Below are 26,814 nucleotides of genomic sequence, written 5' to 3'. Positions count from 1 at the left end.
ATCTCTGATACTCAAATCACAAAAGTCTGAAGACATTTCAAAAAAGCAAAAAATAAACAATAATAAAATAAGTTAAGTGATAGGGTTTAAGAAAAAATCCACTCTTAACCCATTACCTCCCATAATTCTATTAACTGGAATTTTTTTATGAAACTTTGATTTCTAGCATAAAACAGCCTTAGAAACACGTTGGAATGATCAAAATAACATTCCAAAATAACATTTTAGATAGAAATAAGCGAGATATTGGGTGAAAAATTAGCAAACCTCATTTGAATATCAGAGAAATATACCTAGTAGATATAGCAAAAAGGTTAGATATTTGTAAATATTGACAGATAATTACGAAATTTGTAATTTTTAAGTGATCTCATATGAGATCACTGGTAGGTAATGGGTTAAGTGAATAAATATCCATAAATCTACTTTGGGAATGCATGCAATTTATTTTCAGGCAATGAAACATGAAATGGTGTAAATAATATACAGTTCTTATTACAGAGATTGTCATTCCTACTCACTTCATACCTTGAAGGCCCTTCCTGGCACCTCATCACCACTTTTTATATCAGTTTCCAACTCCACCCAATCACTTCCACTTTGTCTAATAAAATGTGAGTAGTTGTGTAGCTCCTCTAGAGCAAGAAACCTGTTCTACTCTGGCCCTTTTCTCTCATACTTTTACTCATCAAATCCTACCTTATGTTACCCCCTTGGAGTTTGTAGTCTTGCACACTCCATGGCAGCCTCTCTAGAGCTGCTGGCATAGCAAAAGCACCTAGTATATGCTGTAAAGTACTTGGTGTTAGGAAGGGCATCCAACCATAGAAACCAGCCAAAGAAGACACAGAAGCATGATGCTATCTTTGGCTCATTGGATTTTGTCACGCTGCCTGACCCATACCAGCATGGAACATGGGCATTAAATAATGATGATGGTGATGATGATAATCAGTTGATTTTGATCAAATAGATCTCTATGGGACAGCAGCAATTCTTTGAGTTACCCATCTGTGATGCCAATATTCACAATAGCGCATAATACAATAGCATTATAGTAGAGCAGTAGCAATAGTACCTCTGATCTTCATTTTGTTTTGCTAACACAGCTACAAGAATTTCTGAATGGAAACACTAATATCACAAGAAAATGCTGTTGGTTTCTAATTAGTATTAGTCATTGTATTTAGGAACCAGTTGACCAATATAGTAAAGTAGTGAAAGCTTTTAAATTTTTGTTTCATTCTCTTTGATCAAAATTTTCTTTTCTAGAGCTTGATGTCATATTGTTCCAAAGATGTTGTTGCTACACATGATGTTTTCACAGAACTTTGGCCCAAATTTCTTAGCCGGTTAGTACGAAAAGAATTTTGTTTTTGCACCTTGCATAAAAGTGTTCACTTATATATTCTCCTTCTACAGCTAAAATTATTTAAAATATCTTCTAAAATCGTTCATCAGGAGTTGTCCACTCATTCATTTGTTTAACATCTATTTTCTTTACAATACTGTCATTGGTTTCAACAGAGAGTTATTTGAAGTAGGATTTTATTTGGATGTTCTTTCCGTTGCCATCCCTTATTGAAACAAATACCATGAGGTATTCTAACCATGCGGTAATGGCACTACCTCTTCACTGCCTTTCCTGTCAGTCATTGGATTGTGGCCATGCTGGGGCACTGCTTTGAAGAGTTTTAGTCTAACAAATCAACCTCAGTACTTATTCATATTAAAGTCTGGTACTTATACTATTGATCTGTGTATTTTTGTAACCCCACTCCCCACATACACACTGCTTGACAACTGGTGTTGGTTTGTTCACATCCCCATGAATTAGCAGTTCTGCAAAAGAGAATGATATAATAAGTCCCAGACTTAAAAATAGGTATATGGGTTGATTTGTTCAACTAAGGCTTTCAAGGTAGTACTTCAGTATGGCCATAGTCCAGTGACTGAAAAAAGTAGAAGAGAAAAGAAATCGGCTTTACAACTGACAAAATGTACATAATTTAACAACTACTTTCTTCTTTTATTAGGTTTCCTCATCCTGTTACATTATCTGGTATGCTGGAGATGGGCAATGCCTACCTGCCAATTAATCAAAACTGGGAACTCTACAAACAGAGAGCTAATGATAGCTATAATGATTATCAGAGAGAGCTGAAATTGTTGTTAATCCAGCTGGCTGATTCAGCTTGTGAACTTTTGCATAATAATAGGTTATTTATCTTCTTTTGTTTTTTTACAATCTGTTTTAAAAAATGTTAAGTCAACAAAGTTGTGTTATTGAAAACTATATCTTTAGATTTGTTTGGCTATGTTTTGGTGTTTCTTCTTATGGATGCTGTTGTTTTGCCCCCCTCCTCAGTTCTGATTGAACAGAAGATATTCTAGCAATGACCATCCATTTTATATTCTTCAAGTTTATATATCTAGAACAGTCATGAGCAAACTGCAGCTCCTGAGACTTTATGAATGGCATATCAACAAAAAATTACCTTGAATTTCTTTAATAGTGTGGCCCGCCTAATGCTCAGCCATGTTTCATGTGGCTCACTTCTTGAAGAAGGTTGCCTATGCCTATCTAGAACTACATTATCCAGTTTGACTTTGTTGTTGTTTAACCTTGAGTCACTCATGATCAAAGGTGTTTGTTTTGTCAATCTAACACTATACTGTCAAATGTGTTTTTTTTTTTAAAACACTCAAGTGTGATATGAGAGAGATTTGGTTATTGTTTCTAACAAATTGAGCAACCACATAAAGGCTCCCTTGTTCACTCAGTTTTCTCTCAGACAGTAGGATCTGATATGAGTGAGATTTGACTGCTATTTCTAGTAGGTTGAGCGATCAACAAGAGGCTCATTCATTCTCTTGTTATGGCGGTTGGTATTGGTATTGGTGGTTTTTTTAAACAAGGTTAATGGTATAAAATTTGTAATTTAAAGATTGTAGCTACATGAAAAGCAGTAGGTGCTTAGGTGTTAACATGTTTAATGCAGATAAATAAATGTTATGCTTTGCAGAGAAGGTCAGAATAAGAATAAAACATAACTGGAGTTGTCATCCATACTTGCTGGAAAAATACAAATGTAATTAATAATAGACTCATATTGTTTGTTTTCTACTTACATATTTATTTCTTGTCAGATTTTTTTTATGCTTTCTATATGTTAACCCTAATTTAACTATTGTATTATTTTTTTTAACCTGCCTTTGTCAAAGCTTGTTAGTAACAATTGTATGTATTGGAGGTAGCTAGGTTTGAGTGAAAAAAACTATCAGAAGAATAAGGCTATGTTGTTATTGTCAGAGACACCAGGAGTTTCCAGCCTGACAGGCAGCTGGTGCTATGGAAACCAACATAATGTCAAAGGAAAGAGCATCCCATGCCAACATATATGAATGTTCTAAAGCAGGCTTGGACAACCCTCTTTGGGAAGTGACCTGCATGAGACATGTCTTATCAGCAGGTGGGCTGCATTACTAAAAAAAAATTCAAGTTAGTTGTTACACATGCCCCGCAGGTTGCAGTTTTCCTGTGACTACTCTAAAGGAAGATGTAGCACTAGAAACTCCTGACAAGTTAACAAGATGTATGGAGGACTGAGGTGGCTGGAAGCATCTCTGGAAGACTCAGCAGAGAATTACCTAAACAATAATATAGTCAGTAAAGGTAGAAGGCAGCACCCATGAATTTTTCCAAGACGCATGAAGCTGATGGGTAAAACAGAGAGTTACTTTTAGATTGAAAATCTACCCCCAAGTTCTTGCAATGGAGTACATGCAATTAAAGGCACCCGATTGCCATGTAGTTATGTTAAACTGAATATTGGTTTAAGTCTATAGATAACTTTATACTTTTATACACACAACTTTACATTGCTATGTAAGTTTGTAAATTTTGTTTTTTATCTTCTTTCATTAACATAGATATAAAGATGATATTTGGCTGTGGGATTTAGATTGGTCTGTTGCAAAATTTAAAATGAAGAAACTTCCAGCTAAGGTAAGTAATTGTCATATATATAAAACATAGAAGTTTGGCAAAAGAGACCGTTAGAATAAGTACCAGGCTTTAAAAACAAATAAGGACTGCGGTCGATTTATTCAGCTAAAATAAATTCTTCAATGCAGTGCCCCAGCATGGCACCTTGGGCAAGTATCTTCTACTATAGCTTCAGGCCAACCAAAGCCTTGTGAGTGGATGATTTGGTAGATGGAAACTGAATGAAGCCCGTTGTATATATATATATATATATATATAAAAACAAATAGTAAATGAGTATATGCATATATACGTACAGGTATGTGCATACCGACATCCACCTGTATGTATAGGTGCATATCTGGGTACAGGACATTGCAAACAAAACGTAGACAAGAAAATAATGATAATCAGAGTACAGAAAACACACAAGCCACATAGAGAACATTTTCCTTCATCAGCTACCCCCGTTTTAACACCGGCGTTTCGAAGAGCTGGGTAGGACGCATCGTTAAAACGGCTCTTCCCATGGACTGCAAATTATATATTTGTGTGTTTGTGTTTGTCCCCCCACCATCGCTTGACAACCGATGCTGGTGTGTTTATGTCCCTGTAACTTAGCGGTTCGGCAAAAGAGACCATTAGAATAAGTACTGGGGTTGATTTGCTCTGATAGAATAAGTATCAGGCTTTAAAAATGAAAATAATAAGTACTGGGATCAATACATTTGACTCCAAATTCTTCAAGGTGTTGCCCCAGCATGGGGCAGGACCATCATTTATTTAACGTCTGTTTTCCATAAAGATATATTTGCTTTTTATGACTAATTTATTAGTTTTATTTTGCCATTTGTTGCATTATTTATTTTCTTTGTTTTTCTCTTTTTTTAGAAAAAAGTTTCAGTTAGTCTTGATGAGTCAGATGATGAATTTGAAACTGTGTTTCAGAAAATCCTCTCAACAGCCTCTTCTTTGTACAAACGGCCCACTCACAAACCAGGATATCCTGAGTAAGATAATTTGGAAATTACTTTTTTAAACATGAAATGACAGAATTCTGCTTTATGTATGGCATATTATCCCTCATAACATTTTGATTTGGGGAAATTTTCAGAAAATGTTTCAGAATCTGTTCTACACACAAAAATTCATATGACTATGCCAAAAAAAAAATTTTTTTTTAATTTTACAAAATTAAAAAAAAAAATCTTTTTTATTTTTAAAATAGCAGGTTAAAATACAGTCAGAATTTTTGGCTTAAATACTAGCAATAGACCATTAAATGTGTTTATTGGGAGAAAGATACTGAAAAACCTCAATATGTCAGTGACAAACAAATGAGGACAATATAAGGTGATCATAATCATTTAACGTCTGCTTTCCATGCTAGCATGGGTTGGACGATTTGACTAAGGACTGGCGAACCAGATGGCTACACCAGGCTCCAATCTAATTTGGCAGAGTTTCTACAGCTGGATGCCCTTTCCTAATGCCAACCACTCCAAGAGTGTAGTCGGTACTTTTACGTGCCACCAGCATGAAGGCCAGTCAGGCGGTACTGGCAATGGCCATGCTCAAAATGGTGTATTTTACGTGCCATCTGCACAGGAGCCAGTCCAGCGGCACTGGCAACGATCTCACTCGAATGTATTTCATGTGTATTTCATGAGATGTGCTAAAAATAACAGCTAAATCATAATTTAGAATTTAAAAAAGAATTTTTATTATTTTTTTTTTTATTGCATAGTTGTATGAATTCCAGAGTGTGGAGCACAAATTTGTAAAACTTTTCTGAAAATTCCAAAAAATAAAGAAGTTACAAGAGGTTATATGCTGTGTGTAAAGCAGAATTCCACTCGTGAAGTATTTGATTATTTAATAATGTGTTATTTAATTGTTTAGACAAAAAGAAGAGATTCCACTTAATGACATTTGCATGGCCTTCCATGATTGATAATATTCATGTGGTTGGTGTTCGTTTTGAACAACTGAAAGTTGATGATTCCAGGAATGCATGGGAAGTGGGGAATTCTAGAAAATTGATACTGTATGTTGAAAGGATTGACAATATAGTGGGCAATTTGATTTTATATATGTTTTTTAATCGAAATCTTTTAATTGACAATAAACCTATTTGTTAAATACTGTTAAATAAATAAATGTAAAAATATATGTTATTTTAAGCAAATATTTATGTATAAATTTCATAAGCGTTTATAAGGGGGTCCCTAAGGTAAAGCCTGAAATATAAATTGTTTTCTTCTGCAGGTCACCATTGCCTCAATAAACTTGACAGATTTCATGTTCAGGATAAAGAAAAAAAGGTTCTTTACTTCTAAAAAGTTTCCGAGCCTTTACAAAACATTAATAATATCACCCTCTATTAGAATGTTGATAATTATTGGAACTATTCATCTTTTTCAGTATTCCTTTCTAAAGATTTTAATACATTTAGTTAAAAATTAAAAATAAATATCAAAGGCGCAGGAGTGGCTGTGTGGTAAGTAGCTTGCTTACCAACCACATGGTTCCGGGTTCAGTCGCACTGCGTGGCACCTTGGGCAAGTGTCTTCTACTATAGCCTCGGGCCGACCAAAGCCTTGAGTGGATTTGGTAGACAGAAACTGAAAGAAGCCCGTCGTATATATGTAGGTATATATATATATATATTTATATATGTGTGTATGTTTTTGTGCCTGTGTTTGTCCCCCCGCCATCGCTTGACAACCGATGCTGGTGTGTTTACGTCCCCGTAACTTAACGGTTCGGCAAAAAGAGACCGATTGAATAAGTACTAGGCTTACAAAGAATAAGTCCTGGGGTCGATTTTCTCAACTAAAGGCAGTGCTCCAGCATGGCCGCAGTCAAATGACTGAAACAAGTAAAAGAGAAGAGATTAACAAATTCCAGCCCCATCAGTTGTTGAGTCCAAAGCTCAAGGGTGATCCACAATGGATATACACTTCCCACATCTAGGAGAAAACTGTTGCTGCTACAACCACATACATCCTAAATCAGGGGTTTTCAAACTTTTTAGAAGTAAAGAACCTTTTTTTCTTTCTCCTGAACATGAAATCTGTCAAGTTTATTGAGGCAATGGTGACCTGCAGAAGAAAACAATTTTATTTTTTGGTAGATATTTACACTCTATGGAGTTGTTGGCATTAGTGGGGGTACCCAGCTGTAGAATCCAAGCCAAAACAGACTGGAGCCTGGTGCAGCTCTCTAGCTTACCAATTCCAGTTAAACTATCCAACCCATGCCAGCATGGAAAACAAATGCTAAATGGTGATGATCATCATGATGGTGATGTAACTTCATTACTGGAATAACATGAAATTTAATTTCTCGGTGAAAGGGTTAAACGTTTGTAGAGGAAGTAGTAGAAGCAACAAGTGAATTAAGATTTTAAAACTTTCTTGACGGAACTTTTGTGTAGTAATTACTTGGTTAATTTTGGTTGGTTATAATTTTTCAACTCAATATTGAATATGAGACCCTATTATATTTGTATTGAGTAAGCAATATGTTCCCATGAGGTATTTTCACTCAGTTGTATTGTTGATGTAATTAAGCTTTATTTTTCTGTTCTCACAGGTGGTATCGGAAACTTTGTCCCCGAATGAATGCGCCTGACTGGGAGGCAGGACCATCACTAATAACACCTCAACTACGAATCACACCAAAATTACTCCGTCTTACATGGGATGGTTATCCTGTGCATTTTGATGATAAATATGGATGGGGTTATCTTGTACCTAAAGACCATGTTCATCCTTCTCAACAGTCCAAAGATACATCTGCTGAATGTCCTGATGTTTTAATTGTAGATAACGAGGAATTTGAAGATGGAAATGACGAAGACGAAGGGAATATTGAACCAAAATTTCCTATTGAGTAAGTGATAATACTTTTTCTTTTATTGTAAGCATATTTCATTTATAAATACATAGCTGCAGGCATGGATGAGTGGTTAAGAAGTTGCTTTGCATTCATGTGATTTTGGGTTCAATCCCATTGCATTGCGCCTTGGACAAGTGTCTTCTGTTAAAGCCCCGGGATAACTATTGCCTTGTGAATGTATATGGTAACTGTGTGGAAGTCCACTGTGTGTGTGTGTTTTCATCACCACTTGACACCCAGTGCTGGTTTGTTTACATCCCCATTACTTAGTGATCCAGCAAAAGAGAACAATGGAATAAATAAGTACCTGACTTAAAAATTATAAGTCCTAGGAGCAATTTGTTTGAAAACTCTTTAGCGTTTAAACTGGCTATATCTGGCCAAAAGGTGGTGCCCCAGCATGGCCACAGTCTAATGACTGAAACGAGTAAAAGATAAAAAAATATAAACATTACATTTGACAGAGTAGTTCTGAATGCTAAAGGTTTAATTTTATTTGTTGTTTTTGTAATCACTTTTAAAATTGAATTTTAGGCAATTTCTTCAACTGTGTAACAACATGTCCAAGACTTCTGCATCATCCACAGTGTTAAAAGAGAATATTCATTCCTGCATGAACTACAGTGATGATAAATGTATGGATGCCAAAGAGAAAAACAAACATTGGCGAAAAGCTGGATTTTCGAAGGTAAGGAGTTTTTTGCTCAGAGAAAGTTTTCTTTTTTCCCCACACATTTGATAAATGATACTTTTAGCTGCAGGAACTCTTTAAAACACTGACATAGTTCTCAATTCTGTACATGAGAAAGACTTTTCTCTTTTAGACAATTCTAATATTGCTTTGACAGTTGCATACAGAAGTACCAATCACTTAAAGTGAATGAAGCTTGTAGAAGAGAGAGATCCAGGAAGACATGGGACGAAATATTGAAGGCTGATCTAAAGATACTGAGCTTTATGTAGGAGATAACAAAGGGACGAGATATCTGGTGCCTTGCTGTACTCAGGAAGGCTTGTCTGTCACAGCAGAGTTGATGCCAGTACTGGTGCCACATAAAAAACACCCAGTAGAGTCTGTGGAGTGGTTGATGTTAGGAAGGGCATCTAGCCATAGAAACTGTGCCAGAACAGACAATGGAGCCTGGTGCAGCCTCTTGGCCTGGCCAGCTTCTGTCAAACTGTCCAACCCATACCAGCATGGAAAATGGACATTAAATGATGATGAAGATGATAGGTAGCATTGAAAACTGTTTCACACAATAAACACTTCTTAGAGGTGCTATAAAATACTTGCTTTGGAAATCATATCATCATCTACTTTTTAAAATCCACTTTTCCATGCACATGTAAGTCAAATGGAGTTTATTGAAGCAGATTTTTCACTGGCTGGATGCTCTTCCTGCTGCCAACTCCATTACCTGTTTCCAAGCAATTTATTTATTTCACCATGGCCTGACATGTTTTTGCAGGATATTGGAAATGAATGACTTTAATTTACAACAATCTTGTTATGTCAAGACCGGGAAATATGCGTGCGCACCCCCACCACCCCCACACACTTATCATGGGCTTCTTTCAGTTTCCATTCTACCAGATTCACTGACAGGCATTGGTTGGTCCAAGGTACCATGCAGCAGGACTGAATCCAAAGCCATGTGATTGGGAAGCAAATTTCTTACCACGCAATCACATCTCACCTTATGAACTCAGAATCTATGACGTTGCACTCCATGCTTTATCCACTAAACTATTGGTGGAGGTGCATGGCTCGGTGGTTAGAGCGACAGGCTCATAGTCATGAGATGGTGAGTTTGATTTCCAGACCAGGCTGTGTACTGTGTTCTTGAGCAAGACACTTTATTTCACATTGCTCCAGTTTACTCAGCTGTAGAAATGAATTGTGGTGTCACTGATGCCAAACTGTACCAGTCTTTGCCTTTCCTTTGGATAACATTGGTGTCTTGGAGAGAGGAGGCTGGTATGTATGAGAGACTGCTGGTCTTTCATAAACTTGCTTGGAGTTGTACATCAGAGGGGAACTTTCTAGGTACATTTATAACCGAAGAAGATCTTTTATTGGTACTATAACCTTATAACCTCATAGAAGACTTTGACTTGAGATTGGCTTATGACATTCCTAGCAATAGTATCTTTTAATTTATTTCTTCCAGCCTTAGTCTAACTGTGGTGAAGCCTTTTTTGGAGTAAAATCTTTTTTCTTTTAAATATCAGTTATGAAATCATTGCAAAAGATGTCAACCACCATTAGTGACTATTTTCATTTAAAACTTAATTATTTATTGAACACTTTTATATACCTGTTATGTTAGCATACATTTTAGTGATTTCAGCTTTAATGAATGTCATTTTATTCTTCTCTATGAACTCACTTGGTGACACATGCAGTCTTTAGAAACTATAATCTACTTCAATATATCAAGTACATATATTTCTTTGTTTCTTTACAGAATTATGACAGAAACAGTCATCCTGCATACCACACTGGAGAAGGGCCTTTCATTATTGAAAATATTCCAGTTTATTTCTTTAAAATTCCACACAAAGTAATTATTTTTCAAGATAATTTAGACTTGCATTTTGCTTGACAGTTTTAGATGTTTGTTTAGTCTGGTGTCAAATCTGATTGTTCAAAGAGATTCATGTTCAAGCTATGATCAAGTTCAATATAGCTAATTGTGACTCATGAGTGAGTTATTAGTTTGTCTGTCTATGTCGACAATGAACTTGGACATCACATGGGAGAAAATAGGTCACAGTGTGTCTGCTGTAGCAAATCAGTCCAATGCATGCTCAGAAGGCTCTGGTGGTCTGCTGGGACTGAAGGCAAGGAGTTGGCTCTGGATTTGTGCAGTTCATGTTTTCTTTGTAATCTTGTTCTGTTTGTAGTAGGTAGAATGTCTGTTGGTGCATTTTTGCCAAGCAGGATGAGTTGTGTGTCAGGCATTCAAGCAAGGTGGCCTGCACACCTGAGTTGCCCTCTCCTCAGCACTGTGTTTGGAAGATCAGCTCAAGAGAGGACCTCTATTTCTGGGATCTTGCCTTGCTAGGTAGTTTTCAACAGCTTTCTCAAGCAGTTCATGTGGAAGTGGTTTAGTTTTTTGGCATAGCATTCATACACTCTCCATGTCTCACAGGTATACAGTAGTGAGAATTAGCTCGGTATCATATACCATGCTTTTGCTAACTGTTTTAGGTACCTATGTAGTCATGAACAGTCATCTTCTCAATCTGCTCACCTTTGATCTATCAAAAAATCCAGGATTAATGGCTAGAGAGATGGCTGCACCAACATCTGGCTGATACGCTTTGAGATTAATGGCTCATTACAGAATTAATGAGCAATGGAAGGACCTGAAGAAAATATGTATATTTGATTTAAATATAGACTGTTGCAAACAATACCTGCAAGATAAATTGGATATATCTAAATCATAGTTGTGGTTATGTAGGTGTAAACAAAACTAAATTAAGTTGTTGTTGAACAGATTGGGCATATCTATGGTCAAAGGCATTCCACCTGTGACCATCCTGCTATATATATATATATATATATATCATCATTCAACATCCATTTTCCATTCTGGCATGGGTTGGACAGCTTGACTGGAGCTGGCAAGGCCAGAGGCCACACCAGGTTTCATAGTCTGTTTTGGCTTGGTTTCTACAGCTAGGTAACCTTCCTAATGCCATCCACTTTACAGAGTGTACTGGGTGCTTTTTACATGACACCATCACCAGTGTTTTTTCATGTGGCAGAATTCAGGCACTCTGGTCACTCTGAGTTCAAATCCTGCTGAAGTCAACTTTACCTTTCATCTTTTTGGAAAAAAAAAATATCCAATGTATCCTTTATTTAAAACAATAAAATGTGGTTTGAGGGAGATCTGATTGCATTTTTTTCTAACATGTCAAGCAACTATATATATAAACTCCTTCATTTGCTTATACAACCTTGGCTATTTCACTTTTGTTTTTTCTTCATTGATTAAATATTTTTTGTCCTTATCATTGGTTTCTTTCTTTTGTATACGTAGGATGGTAAGAATAAAAGAGTGGGAAATATATTGGCAAAGGATTACTTAAAGAAAGTTACAGATGGCACATTAAGGGCTTCTGCTGGTGGTGATTATGCTAATGCTGTGCTCCTTATTAGCAAGTTGTGCTCTTACTGGAAGAATAACCAGAAAAGAATTGAGTAAATAAATTTATTTTTGAACCATTGAATAATTTATATTTAATTAATTTAGGAGTTAACAGTGTAATTACTGGTTTTATTGTTGTTTAATTATAGGTTACCACCTGTCTTATGTGTAACCACCTGTCTTACATATCAGCCTACGAACGGTACTCATACACTTTTCAAGGGAGGTATCTCATAGTTGTAGATTGTATGGTAAAAGATGAAGTGACAGAGCAGAGAAGAGTTGGGAAAAATAATTACAACAAATCCAAGAAAATTTAGTTTCACAAATCAAATTCACCAATAATGGTAGATGAATGGAAATACTGTTATGTCAGTTACCTCTAACTATTTAGAAAAGCCATTTATAGAAAAGAAATGTAATAAAGTTTGTCTTTATAAAATAATAAAATTTTAATCACAATTTTGTAACCAACTACATATTATTCTTGTTCCAATATTTATTGAGGTTTGTTGCTTCTTGAGAGAACTTGGTCCTGAGGACTATGCATCAAGCAAGTTTGATGGAGCAATTTGCATTCCATTTAAAATTGGGAAAACAGTGAAAAATAGTGCTCTATTAGAACCATCTACTTAGATATTCATGACATTTCTCTATATTCTCTCTCTCTTGGAAGAAGAAATGTTAGATTCTTTCAATTCTCATTACAAATCTACCCAAAGAACTTGTCTAAGAACTCTTCTGTGGAAAAGGGAATATAAATTGTTATAATTTTTATTTTTGGCTTATTAGGTCACAAATGGTTGTTTGGGCAAAGCACAGTGAACTTCCTCCTGCAGTTATTAGGTAGGTCTCTAACAAATTGAATTTTATTTTAATTACACAGGCATGCCTGTGTAGTTAAGAAACTAGTGAAACATTTTTAGAGTCTTTTGATAATTGAATTTGTTCAGATTTCACTTGGTGTAATCACTAGCAGTATATGTATAGTTTGACTTCTAGGGCTTGTTCTGTTTTTTATTTATTTATTTATTTATTTTTTTAGCTTAGGCCACTCTAGTAGATGTCTTTACTTATGTATGTGTGTATAAAATCAACTAGTCCATATCCATCCTTCCATCCATCATTTTGAATTCAGGTTTTGTCCCCGTTAACCGGGGTGGCAGGATCTACCACAATGCCATAGCAACCATCCTTACACCATCTTGCCATTTTGCTCAGTTTTAGGCATCCTCCATTCTCAATCCCCCACCCCCCTCAATCTCCCCCTCCACCTGTCCCTTCCACATTTTCCTCGGTCTACCTCACTTTTGCCGTCCATTCACCTCAAACTCTAGCATCCTCCTCACAACATGCTCTTCATCCCTCCTCAACACATGCCCGTACCACCACACTCCATTCGCCCTTGCCAGCCATTCTACTGATTCCTCCACTCCAGCATCCCCATCAAGTTTTCAGTCCTCCTCTTATCAAACAGCTATAACCCTCATTTTCTAAAATTAACACAAGAGCCATTAAATATATACATACTCTTTTCTCACCAGACTATTGCCATGCTGGGGCACTGCCTTGAAGGGTTTAATTGATCAAAGTGACCCTTGTACATATCTTAAAGTTTGGTACTTAATCTATCACTCTGTTTTTTGCCATAATAATTTGAGATGTTTAAATGAGGGTCTATAGACATTGCTCTTTTCTTTTTATCATATATATTATCTGCAGGTTTAATTTAACCTTCGATAAAGCATTAGGAAATACATTTATTGAAAATAGTTAATGTTACTATGAAATATTCAACAAAAGTTGTCAAGCTACAGCAAGATTGTACATGAATTTCAGAGTCATTATCATTTTGATTCCAGATTTGTGGTTAATATCCTTTTCTACTCTAGGCACAAGGCCCGAAATTTTGGGGGGAGGGGCCAGTTGATTAGATCGACCCCAGTATGCAACTGGTACTTAATTTATCGACCCCGAAAGGATGAAAGGCAAAGTCGACCTCGGTGGAATTTGAACTCAGAACATAAAGACAGACGAAATACCGCTAAGCATTTCTCTCGGCGTGCTAGCGATTCTGCCAGCTTGACACCTTCAATTTGTGGTTAATATCAAGCTCTATTATTGAATTGAATTACATTGATGAAAAAAGAAAGTGAAGCTTTTTATATGTCTTGCTATAAATCACTACCAAGGGCAGAGTTTGACCTCATATTTTCAACTAGTTAGTAGTAGCCAGTAGTTCCCCACCACTCAGCCTCCCCAACCCTTTTTGGGGGGGGGAGTAAGATGATTTCCTTTGAAACAAACTACCGTTATTATATTTCTGCTTTTAATTGATATTTTAAATTTTATATGTTCATTAAAGGAACAAAGAATATTCAGTTGTTAAGCAGTATGGTGCCATTGTACCTCGGATTATTCCAGTCGGTACTGTTACTCGACGTGCTGTTGAACCAACATGGCTGACAGCCAGCAACGTTTTTGTATGTATCTTTTGATTTCATTTTACAAGTAGTAGCTTCTAGTTTTAATCATCATTTTCATCATCAGTTTTATGTTGTTGTTTCCATGCTGGCATGGGTTGGATGAAACCTGTTCAGGCAGTATTCTAAAGTCAGGTGTCCATCCTTTTGCCAGCCCTTACTTGTTTACAAGTAAAATACTTATTTCCTCGGTCTTTCATCATCATCATCGTTTAACGTCTGCTTTCCATGCTAGCATGGATTGGACGATTTGACTGAAGACTGGTGAAACCAGATGGCTACACCAGGCTCCACATGTGATGAAATACTCAACAGCTGGATATGCTTTTGTGGCAGACACCAATAATGACACTGCTACCTAAGCATTGATACTGGTTTTTTACACTTCAACATCAGCAATATCAAGACACCGACACACACACACAAACACACACACAAACACACACACACACAAACACACACACACACACGTGTGTGTGTATGTATTTATCATCATTATTATTGTCTTGCAATATCCATATACTATGCTGTCATGGGCTGGATGGTTCAACAGGGTGTGACAAGTTGGAGGATTGCATAATGCTTCACTGTGTACTTCAACATGGTTTCTATGGCAAGATGATCTTCCTAATGCCAACCATTTTATTGAATGTACTGGTTGCTGTTTTCATTGCACCAGCATTAGTGAGGTCACCATGTAACTAGCAAGACTAAAGACATTCCTGAGTGAGAGTGCAGTAGAGAAGGAGGCAGTTATATACTAGGTGTTAAGAGGTGTGATAGAAAGGACAGGAACAGATTTCTTGCTGTAGAGAAGATACATTGTCACTTCACATTATATGAGAGTGAGCATGAGTTTCATTCACAAAGCATTAGGCTGCTTAAGGTTTCATAGTTCCATGCAGCAGAAATGAGCCGAAAACCATGTGGTTGTGAAGTAAACTCCTTAACCATACAGCCATACCTTCATCTATAAGAATGAATATAGATTTGAAGGAAGGAAAAAGAAAAGGAATTGAAGGAAGGAAAAAGATAAATATTTAGGCTCACAGACTAGATATATTACAACTCTTGGCCTGTTAGAATGTATAGTTTTGATGTTAAGTTGCTAGATCCATTTTATTTAACCCTTTTATTATTACATTTATTATTACATTTTATTATTACATTTATTATTACAGCTGGTTGGCGTTAGGAAGGGCATCCAGCTGTAGAAACTCTGCCAAATCAGACTGGAGCCTGGTGTTGCCATCCGGTTTCACTAGTCCTCAGTCAAATCGTCCAACCCATGCTAGCATGAAAAGCGGACGTTAAACGATGATGATGATGATGATGATGATGATGATGAAATACATTGCTTTTGCTTCAATTACTTCTGAAAATAATGAAGAATTTAGTTAAATAACTTTGTATCTGGAACATAAACTGACATGGCATTTTGATGGAAGGTTTTAACTAAGGTCACTTTAAAGCAGGAAGTTTGTATCATAGACCTAGAGGTGGTCACAGTGGGCTGGTATAAGAAGGATGTCCTTATATTAGTCGGCATTGATTATTTTTTATGATCCAGAGTTGTTTTTCAAAATTATATCCTTGAAATCGTTAGAAAAAAATAACTTGCTGCTAATGAATTTAGTTCTCATTTAAATGTTTCAGAAAGATCGTATTGGAAGTGAACTAAAAGGAATGGTGCAATCACCACCTGGGTATTGCTTTGTTGGTGCTGATGTGGATTCTCAGGAGCTGTGGTTAGCATCTCTAATTGGGGATTCCTTTTTCACTCAGTTGCATGGTAAGAGCAATTTGTTGAGTTCTTTTGTTCTTTCTTTTCTGTATTATGTCTCAAAGAACTAAATAAATGATGGTATCTTTGTTCATTTTATGTCTAGTTTTCCATGGTTGCATGGGTTGGATGGAGACTTATTTGAAGTAGCATTTTATGGCCAAATACCCTTCCAGTCATCAACCCTTACCTGTTTTTGAGGAAATGATTCCATTATTCTACTGGTCTTCCATACTGTTTCCATTTATTGATACCACTCTCACAGCATTGGTCAACTCATAGCTATTGTAGAAAGACACTCATTTGCGATGTCACTCAGTGAGATAGAACTTGAAACAACTCTATAGCCGAACAGCCATGCCTGTGCCTATCAGAATATTATTATGATTAACTTTGTTTCATAGCCCTACCAATCCTTATCAAATAAACTTATATCATAAAAGTATCTATGATGAAGCTTTTTATGTCTAACTATAAATCACTTGTTTCATAGCCCTGCCAACCCTTATCAAGTAAGCTTATACGATAGAAGTATCTATGATGACTAACGAGTATACTCTAAAAATCAGGATGCTTAAAGTGACATTTTTAGGCTTGAATCTCCTATCTTTATTCTTCACTGTTTGTAGGCTGCACTGCCTTAAGTTGGATGACACTGCAAGGTAAAAAATCTGAAGGAACAGACATGCACAGCAAAACTGCAGAATTGGTTGGTATCAGCCGAGACCATGCCAAGGTAATGCATCATTTTTATCCATATTTTTTCTTTGAATTTCAGATTTTTACATTTTTTTAAAAGATAGTCCAGCTGTAGAAAATCTACCTCAACAAATTCTGCCTGACCCATTTGAGCAGGAAGAGTGAACATTTAATGATGCAGGCTTAGCTAAGTGGTGGTGCTGCCTCCTAGGGCTAAATAGCAGTAGTATTATTCCCTTCATGGGACTGTCACATTAAGTTGACAGCATACAACTACTTTATCACATCACTACTGCATAAATCTCTCTCAGAGATTTAGAAATGTATTTATATATATATATATATATATATATAGAGAGAGAGAGAGAGAGAGAGAGAGAGAGAAAAAGCAAAGAGAGGAGACAGCATTTCCATAGGACAGAAGCAGGAATGCGTCAGTGAGCAACTTCATACCAATCAGTTGGGTGACCTTTCTTTGTTAATGTATTCCAGAATGACTTTTGTGTGTGTGTGGGTGGGTGCGTGCATGTGCATGCATAGCTGTCTCAATATCTCAGATGTAGGAACAGTACTCCTGTTGTGGCTCCCAACTCGATGAGTGTGTATTTTAAAACCTGACTAGCACTAACAATTTTTAAGTAGATACGAAGTGTCTTAATATTTGTCATTGTTGTTGGCTGTTTCAGGTTTTCAACTATAGCCGGATCTATGGAGCTGGTCATAAATTTGCAGAACAGCTCTTGTTACAGTTTAACCACCGGTTAAGCTATCGTGAATCACAGTCTAAGATTAAGAAGTTGTTTACAGCTACAAAAGGAAATAGAGAGTAAGTAAATTTTATTCTTCTGACTGAAAAATCCTTTATTGTTCTTGTAAAAGTTGATTTAAAAAAAGAAAATCGTTTATTAATTTGTCTTTCAACTGTGGTAATGCTGGGTACTTACCGTCTTCAAGGACTTAGTCAATTATATGGACGAGGACAGCTGGCTGTGTAAAGAAGTGCCGATCTCTAACTACAGAGGGAACCTGTGGTAGAGATAGACCCAGGAAGACGTGGGACGAAGTGGTGAAGCATGATCTTCGAACTTTGAGCCTCACAGAGGCAAAGTAAACGTGTGACTGTCCTCACAGTTGACTGAGACCTTTGGCAATATGCTGTGCTTGAGAAGACCCGGCTAGCCATGTGAAATCGTAGTCATGGCTAATGCTGGTGGCACATAAAGAGCACCTTTTGAGTGTTGAGGCTCATGGAGGCAAAGTGGCTAAGTTCCTTTTGAGCATTGGGCCTCACAGAGGCAAAGTGGCTGAGTTCCTTTTGAGAAAGTTGTCATGGTTATACTTGCTCAGAGATCTATGCAAAGTTGCAGAAAGTGTATGGAGAGGAGTGTATGAGCCACATGAGTGGTTCAGACATTTCCAAGATGGCTGAAAAAATGTTGATAGTGACAAACGTTCTGAGAGACCCACAACCAATAGAACTGAGAAAAACATCGCAGATGAGTGTGCAGCTGTGAGTGGAAATCGTTGAATCACCATCTGTGAGTTATCAGAGGATGTGCAGATTAGTTACGGTTCAGTTCATTATCACTGAAGATTTGGGTACGAGATGCATGTCTGCCAAGTTTGTGCCAAAATTGCTTTTAGCTGACCAAAAAGACACTCAGGTTTCATTTGCACAAGATCTCCATGATTGTTTTGAGAACGATGAAAACTTTGTGTCAAACTAATACACTTTCTTGTTGTTGCTACACCTGTCTTTGTCTTTAGTTTTTCTATAAATTTGAACAATATATATATATATATATATATATCAGAGAGAGAAAGTAAATTTAACATGAGTTAATTTTTAATAGTTTTATTTATTTCTTATTTCAGCCCTGAGACTGGAAGTTGGGTTGGAGGCAGGTATGTATCTCTAGATTCTTTTCTTGCTGCTTTTGTTGTTGTTGGTAACTTACTTTGAGCTAGCATGTTAGTGTGACTATTTGTTTATTTTCATTTGGTTGATGAAAAATGTATGGAAGTTAATAATCAGAAGGATTATTTTTGTTCTTGGGCAGTGGACCTAATCCTTCACTCTTGTTAGGTAGTAGACTAAATAATCCCTTGCTCTGTATAATGCCAGTTCATGCCTCTTGTCTGCAGGTAACTTCCTCCCACTATTCCTGGAAATCCTAATAACAAGTCTAGTTCTTTCTTCCTTTTTGGGACTAAGCAACAAAAAAAAACCAATACAAATTTGTTTATTTTTATGTTTGGGTTTTTCCATGCCAGCATGTTTATTCATATACTTGTTTCAGTCATTAGACTGTAGCATGCTGGGGCGTTTTAGTCATTAATATCTGCCCCTTTACCTATTTTAGTGATTTCTATTTATGACATCATTAAGTTATTCAACATACAAATACATATTGTTTTACAGCCAGATACCCCTTCTGTTGCTAACCCTTGCCAGTTGTTCAGGCAAAGGTTTTCATACCACTGCATGTCTGTGAAAGCCCAGAGCTATCATTTGATTTGTTGACTGGGAAATGACAACAGAGAATGCTGATTGTAGGTCACAATGTAAGCACTCACACACACACACGCATTCACCATTATAGTAGTATGGTTATGAAGTACGCTTGACAACCACATGGTTTTGGGTCGCAGTCCCACAATGGCACCTTGGTTAAGTGTTTTCTCTATAGCTTAATGTGAAAATTGTACTAATATGGATTGCCAGTTTCTTAACTAGACTTCTAACTGTTTATGTTTCAGTGAAAGCTTCATGTTTAACAAATTAGAGGAAATTGCCAGGGATGCTCAACCAGTGACTCCAGTTTTGGGCTGTCGAATCAGTGAAGCATTAGAACCAAAGCAAGTTTCTGGGGATGTAAATATGGTTTTCCTTATTCTAGCAGAAACAATAGAAATGCTATTTTGAGTTCAAATAAGTCTTAACCCTTGAATCTACAGATTTTATCTATTAACCCTTAAACAGCAGACATCAATTAATGTTTCATTAGAGTATAGTGGATATGGTCAATTGATGTTTCAAAAATTTTACATAGATGTGGTTATCATCAAGGAAAGTGAATATTTCATGCCACCTTTTGATAGTGAGATAGTAAATTTTATTGTGTGAGAGACTGACAATATTAAATATAAAAAATGCTTTCAAGAGAAAGATATTGGTTGTTTTTCACCTGTTTGACACACATTCATGCAACCTTTTTTTCCCTACAATTTAAGGGTTAATGAGGTTACATAACCCCAAGTCAGCTCTAATTGTGCAGGCCTATGGCACACATGTAGTAAGCAGTTGTTCCATTTATTCCATCCTTCAGTGTAGCTGTAAACCACACTGCACAATCTGACATGTAGTGATGAATTGTATGGATGTACAGTATGACAATCTGGACATGTCTTTTCTACACTATCTTGCCATTTATCACTTTAAATACCTTATGTGTGATGAACTCAGAAAAGATGTTCTCACCTGGAAGGCAATAACATGGTCAACTTACAACAAATTGGCCAATGTTTGGATAGCAGATGCTGCACTACTATCAATCAGCAGCTGCCACAAAATTCTCCAGGCACTGATTCATGGTTTTTCAAGACCAGTGGATGTTGTAGAATTTAAGTTGATTTGTAAAATCAATATCTTTTGTGTTTTATTGTGCCAGTTCAGAAACATGAACATTTTCTTCAAAGCTTCAGAAATGATCAGATGGTTGTTCACTTAATTTCTACAAGAAGTATAAAATCTTTTGTGGAAAATACATCTAACACAAAAAGAAATTCAAGGGACTTTCCCACTCGTAAACAGAGAGACAACAAAAGTGCATTTTGCTGGGTACTGCTTTAGGGAAAAGATGAGTTAGAATCATCATCTGTCCTTTGGAGACCTTGGTCAGCTACTGGGAAAAGTTGCAAATCTCTTATCCAGAGGTTACCACGAGAGATTTGGGAAAAACATTCAAGACCTTGGTGTGACAGTGCCGTTTCGTGAGCTCTGATAAGTTGTGAGGTCATTTTTGACTGGAGTTGCCAAATGATGATGATTTTTATATGTTTATATATTTTAGTGGTGGCCACATCAGAATCTCTGGGGTTAGAGAAATAGAATTTACAGTGGAGAGAATATAAGTCTAAATTGTATTCTTGTATGATGAATTTGAATCTCTGCTTGGATTCAGTACCATGCTACATGAAACAAAACCAGAAAATCACTTCATTTACACAAGCCATCAAAGACCCTCTATGCAGTTTTTCATCCTACTGGAAATAATTGTCAAATCTCCCTTAAATAGCATTACTATGTCTTAAGAAAAAGACAAGTTGGTCATAACTGCATGATCAGGGTTGGCCTGAGATTAAACAACATATTACACTTAACTCTATTGGTGATCTCTCAATATAAATTTGAAAATCTCAAAATCATTTTTATTGAGATAAAAGTCTAAGTAAGTAAGGATTTGTGGCCTCAAAATTCATGAATTCAAACCTTTCTAGAAGCTATACATGTTCTCTTAAACATTCCATGTTACATGTTGCTTAATTTATATATTCTGTTTCAACTTCATAATTTGTGTTGAAAAGTGAACCAAAATTCACAGTATTAAAATATCCTAAAAATTTCAGACCCATACAATCTATGCTGGTGTGTTTTTTTTGTTTCTATAATAAGGTAAGTTAGATAGTTCTTGGCTGAAGGAGAATGGCAATGCTGAAATGATAAATAAAACTTAGAGCTAGACAAATCCACAGAAACTCTGTATTCTGTTGCTTGTTGTAATAAGTACTGCAGGGCCCAATACATTCATTTTCCCAGGGCTTATAATGTAGCTAAGACATCCCTGATTCACATATAAGGTAATTGAAATGTATGTAATAAGACAAAGATAAGATATAATACAAAGTTATATTGGTATTGATTGTAATCATAAGAAATAATTCAATATAACATTAATTCCATTATTTGTTTAAAACTGTCTTAGCCTCTTGTTTTCTCTTCTCAAGTTTATGAACAGCCGGATCAACTGGGCAGTTCAAAGTTCAGCTGTCGATTATCTTCATTTGATGCTAGTCTCCATGAAATGGCTTCTGGAAGAGTATTCAATTGATGGTCGTTTTTCCATTAGTATTCATGATGAAGTACGTTACCTGGTACGCCGAGAAGATCGCTATCGGGCAGCTTTAGCACTGCAAATCACCAATCTCTTTACACGCTGCATGTGTGCACACAAACTAGGAATTCCAGATTTACCACAGGTTTGCTTTGAAACATTTCCTTCTCTCATTTCAAACTAAAACATTACAAGTATAACACCAACTTTACAGTAATACTATAAAAAGTGATTTTGCTTTTTTTATTTTTGCAAGGTTCATCATCATTTAACGTCCACTTTCCATGCTAGCATGTGTTGGACGATTTGACTGAGGACTGGTGAACCAGATGGCTGCACCAGGCTCCAATCTGATCTGGCAGAGTTTCTACAGCTGGATGCCCTTCCTAATGCCAACCACTCCGAGAGTGTAGAGGGTGCTTTTATGTGCCACCAGCACGAAGGCCAGTCAGGCAGTACTGGCAACAGCCACGCTCAAAATGGTGTATTTTACGTGCCACCTGCACAGTCCAGCGGCACTGGCTCTTGTTATAAAACCATGTATTGAAACATGTATCTTGAGAGGGTAATTTTGCCAATAAGAAAGATATACTTGACCTATTCAATTTCTTTTCATTATTATTAGTCAACTAAAAACAAGGTGGGTGGAGAGCTGGCAGAATCATTAGCATGCCTGTCAAAACACTTAGTAGAAATTCATCGGCGAGCTGGCAGAAACGTTAGCATGCCGGGCAAAATACTTAGCTGTATTTCGTCTGCCGCTACGTTCTGAGTTCAAATTCCGCCGAGGTCGACTTTGCCTTTCATCCTTTCAGGGTCAATAAATTAAATACCAGTTACGCACTGGGGTCGATGTAATCGACTTAATCCCTTGTTTGTCCTCTCTATGTTTAGCCCCTTGTGGGCAGTAAAGAAATAAGAAATTCATCTGTCTTTATGATCTGACTTCAAATTCCACTAAGGTCGACTTTGCCTTTCATCCTTTTGGGGTCAATAAAATCTGTACCAGTTGAGCACTGGGGTTCATACAATCAACTTACTCTCTCACCCAGACTTGCTGGCCTTGTGCCAAAATTTGAAACCATACTATTAGTCAACTAGTTAACTAATAAACCATTAATGGTGCACATTTGAAGAGGCAAAACTTCTTACAATATGCTCTAGTTTACAAGCAAGGATTTCAAATTCCCACAGCCACCAGTTTACTGTACCTTGCACAGTACACTCTTAATAAACATGTATAATTTCTAATGTACAAGCACCTGTATTTCATTCATATTTTACTTGTTTCAGTCATTAGACTGAGGCCATGCTGGGGCACCACCTCAAAAAACTTTTAGTTGAATGAATCGACCCCAGTACTTTTTTTTAAGCCTGCATTATTTTGTCCGACCCATGCCAGCATGGAAAATGGACGTTAAACGATGATGATGATGCACTTATTCTCTCGGTCTTTTTGTTGAACCACTAAGTTATGGGAGCATAAACACAAGCTGTGGGGGTGAGGGACAAACAGACACACAGATATATACACAACAGGCTTTAGAGGTGACCACCTCTAGTTTCGAAAAATCAATAGTCTGGAAAAGGCTTTTGAATCAAAGGTTTCAGGAAATCAGTGTTGTAGCAATGAAGAAACCCTTAGATAGTTGCCCACTTTGTTAGAAATAGCAACCAAATCTCCTTTATATCAATCCTCACCGCTGTGGTTCTCCACCTGTGTGGCACCCTGGAGATAAAAAAAATTATTAGTGGCCACTTTTGTGTATAAAGTAAGGAAAAAAAAACAGTTAACAATTTAGCAAACTGTTTACTTTGTTTTATTGATCATACTAGGTATAACAAAATTATGAATAAGGCATTTTCTAAGACACTCATTTGTATGGATTTTCTAAGACCTGAAATCCTTTTAAAAAAACAATTTTCAGTGCGTCATTTAAGAGCCACTACCATACCATCTTATGCATTAAATAGTCCCATATACACTTTAACTATAAAAAGAAGAAAGAGAGGATAGACACGGTTGGAATGTCATGCCTTTGATCATCGGTTTGCCTGATTAATTATTGTATATATATGTATGTATTTGTGGTTAAGAAGTTTGTTTCTGAATCACGTTTTCTGGTTCAGTCTGTGTTTTATCATGGGCAAGTTTCTTTTATTTTAGCCCCAGACCAACAAAAGCCTTGTGAATGGTTTTGGTAGTTAGAAACTAAAAAAAGCCTGTCATATATGTATATATAATGCATGGGTTTGTCTTGATATCACATGACTGTTGTATCATACACCTGTATTTCATTTACCTTTTACTTGTTTCAGTCATCAGATTGCTACTGTGTTGAGGTTTTGCCTTGAAGAACTTTTAGTTGAATGAATTGACCTCTGTAGGTTTTTGGGTTTTTTCCAGCTTGGTAATTATTCTGTCCGTTTCTTTTGCGAAACCACTGAGTTACAGGGACATAAATACACCAACACTGGTTGTCAAGCAGTGGAGGTGAGGGACAAACACAAATATATACATGATGAGCGTTTCAGTTTCTGTCTACCAAATCCACATGACTGTTGTAAATGAGTGTCACTGTCATACAAGCAGTTTCATTCATTTGCAGTATTCTACAAAAACATAGGGATATTACCCTGCTTGGAATCAAGTAAGGGTTAGTGACAGAAAGGGCATCCAGGCATAGAAAACCTACCTCAATAAACTTTGCCTGACTTATGCGAGCATGGAAAAGTGGACATTAAAATGAAGATAAGATTGATGCCAACAGCTTCATAAAGAAGTGCTGATATCTCATAATAAATAGAGCACATGGAAGTGGGATAAAGTACTGAAGAACAACCTCAGGACGCTGAACCTTTCCGGCGAGATGATAAAGGACCAAGATGCCTGGCACCTTGCTGTACTCATGAAGACCCATAGTCCACAGCAAAAGTGTTAAGACTGGTCCTTCTGGAGGTGCTACGTAAGTGTCCATGCAGCACCCAGCACACTGTGAAGTGGTTGGTACTTAATGTATAAATCACGTATCGAAATGCACATTTTGAGAGGATCATTTTGCCAATAAGAAACACACGATGGTTCTGTTTAATTTCTTATTACTATTAGTTAATTAGTAACCAATTAACTGCCTCAATCAACTGATTTGTCAGAATCCTTGTTACCATTTGTAACCTAGCTATATAACTTGCGTTTATCTTTCAGATTATCAAAAAAAAAAAAAATTTTAAATTGTTTCATTTAAATAATAATCTTTGTTTTTATTTTTAGTCTGTAGCCTTCTTCAGTGCTGTTGATATTGACACGTGCCTTAGGAAAGAAGTGGATTTAAATTGTGTAACTCCTTCTAACCCTCATGGACTGGAAACTGGTTATAATATTCCATTTGGTAAGGTAACTTTTTCATAAAGGTTAACATAAAAGCCACAAGTTTAATATTTGGACAAAATGTTTCGATAATGTTTCTAATTAAGGCACAAGACACATTTCTTTCTCTAGGGTTCTTCCAACCAGAAAATTTGTAACTAACCATGCCTGACATTTTACAAAGCACAAATAGGACTTATATTTGAGACAGAGTAGCTGCTACATTACATTTGGGCCCCACCTGAAAGAATTTGTAAACCATGAACATCTTACAACCACCCCACATGTTGCATGTTCTGGGTCTCTTCAGCTGTTACTAAAACAGTTTGTTCTTCTGAATTAGGAAGTTACAAACAGCTCCTACCCCAAGCCAACCCCTGTCTTTCCCTTCATTGTCAATTTCTGGGATCCCTCTTAAATCCTCATTGGGTAGGAAATACAAAACCATGAGCACTGTACCTCTTCCTTAGACCAAGTTTTAGAAAAATACATTAGTGCAGATATGTAATGAGAATCATTAACTGGAGATTCAATAAAAAAGCGTTTTAATAAATTGTTCATGGATGATATATAATAGAAGACAAAAAGGAATTTTTTTTTTTTTTTATTACATCTAGGGTGAATGCTAGAACTAGCCAAATGGGCAATCTGTTGCAGTTCAAAAATGCAGCATGGTTTCAAACTCTTGCTTGTTAAAATTTGCACCTTAGAGGAATACCCTGCTGAGCATTATACAAAGTGTATTGTGTCAACAGTTAAGACTAAATTGCTACATTGTGTAGCACAGCTCTACACCATCACTCCTAGAGTAACAAAATATTTGTACACCTATCTGGATAATAATTTTAATGGAAAGTAGCAGTATATTTATATCCATTTTGATTACCATTGCATCCACCCCACCACCCCAGAATGATCTTTTCAATTGATTTATTTGCCACAGGTGAATCATTGGACATTTATAGTGTGTTAGAGAAAACCAACTCATCTTTGTCACCCAAAAGAAGCCGCCAAAAGTCTCAGAATAACATTATCCAAAAGATATCAAAACAAGCTGTACAGATATGAGGAATAAAATTGTATATTTTTTGAAAACTGTTGCTTTAAAATTAATTGAATATTGTAAACTTAGCAGCCACATTTATATAGCATTTAGACCTGAGAAAAATGTGTTTTGGAGGCAGTATTCATTAGTTATGAGTAAATTTAGGATAAAAGCCAAGAAGAAATACAAGTAGGAGATTGGAATTTCATACTATGTAAAAGACACCAAGACATTTTTAAAAGATAAAGTCCTACAAAGTACTGATCAGT

General features: G+C 36.4%; 1 protein-coding gene across 1 annotated transcript in view; it reads left to right on the top strand.

Annotated features, from left to right (window-relative positions):
* The window catches only part of LOC106877835 (DNA polymerase subunit gamma-1-like), a 43,046-nt gene extending 16,451 nt beyond the window's left edge, over positions 1-26,595 (top strand). The window contains 18 exon segments of the mRNA XM_052966087.1: positions 1,245-1,352; positions 2,037-2,219; positions 3,934-4,009; positions 4,880-4,998; positions 7,586-7,885; positions 8,426-8,579; positions 10,360-10,455; positions 11,947-12,107; positions 12,847-12,900; positions 14,420-14,537; positions 16,194-16,329; positions 16,950-17,056; positions 17,706-17,845; positions 18,895-18,924; positions 19,780-19,894; positions 22,027-22,278; positions 25,405-25,522; positions 26,444-26,595. Coding sequence (XP_052822047.1) covers positions 1,245-1,352; positions 2,037-2,219; positions 3,934-4,009; positions 4,880-4,998; positions 7,586-7,885; positions 8,426-8,579; positions 10,360-10,455; positions 11,947-12,107; positions 12,847-12,900; positions 14,420-14,537; positions 16,194-16,329; positions 16,950-17,056; positions 17,706-17,845; positions 18,895-18,924; positions 19,780-19,894; positions 22,027-22,278; positions 25,405-25,522; positions 26,444-26,568 — 2,392 coding nt within the window. The 3' untranslated portion in view covers positions 26,569-26,595.
* Positions 26,596-26,814: the final 219 nt, after the last annotated feature.

Source organism: Octopus bimaculoides, chromosome 3 (genome assembly GCF_001194135.2).
Source record: "Octopus bimaculoides isolate UCB-OBI-ISO-001 chromosome 3, ASM119413v2, whole genome shotgun sequence".
Taxonomy (NCBI): Eukaryota; Metazoa; Mollusca; class Cephalopoda; order Octopoda; family Octopodidae; genus Octopus; species Octopus bimaculoides.
The sequence above is the reverse complement of the archived record's forward strand: the minus strand, read 5'-3'. Positions and strand labels throughout refer to the sequence as shown.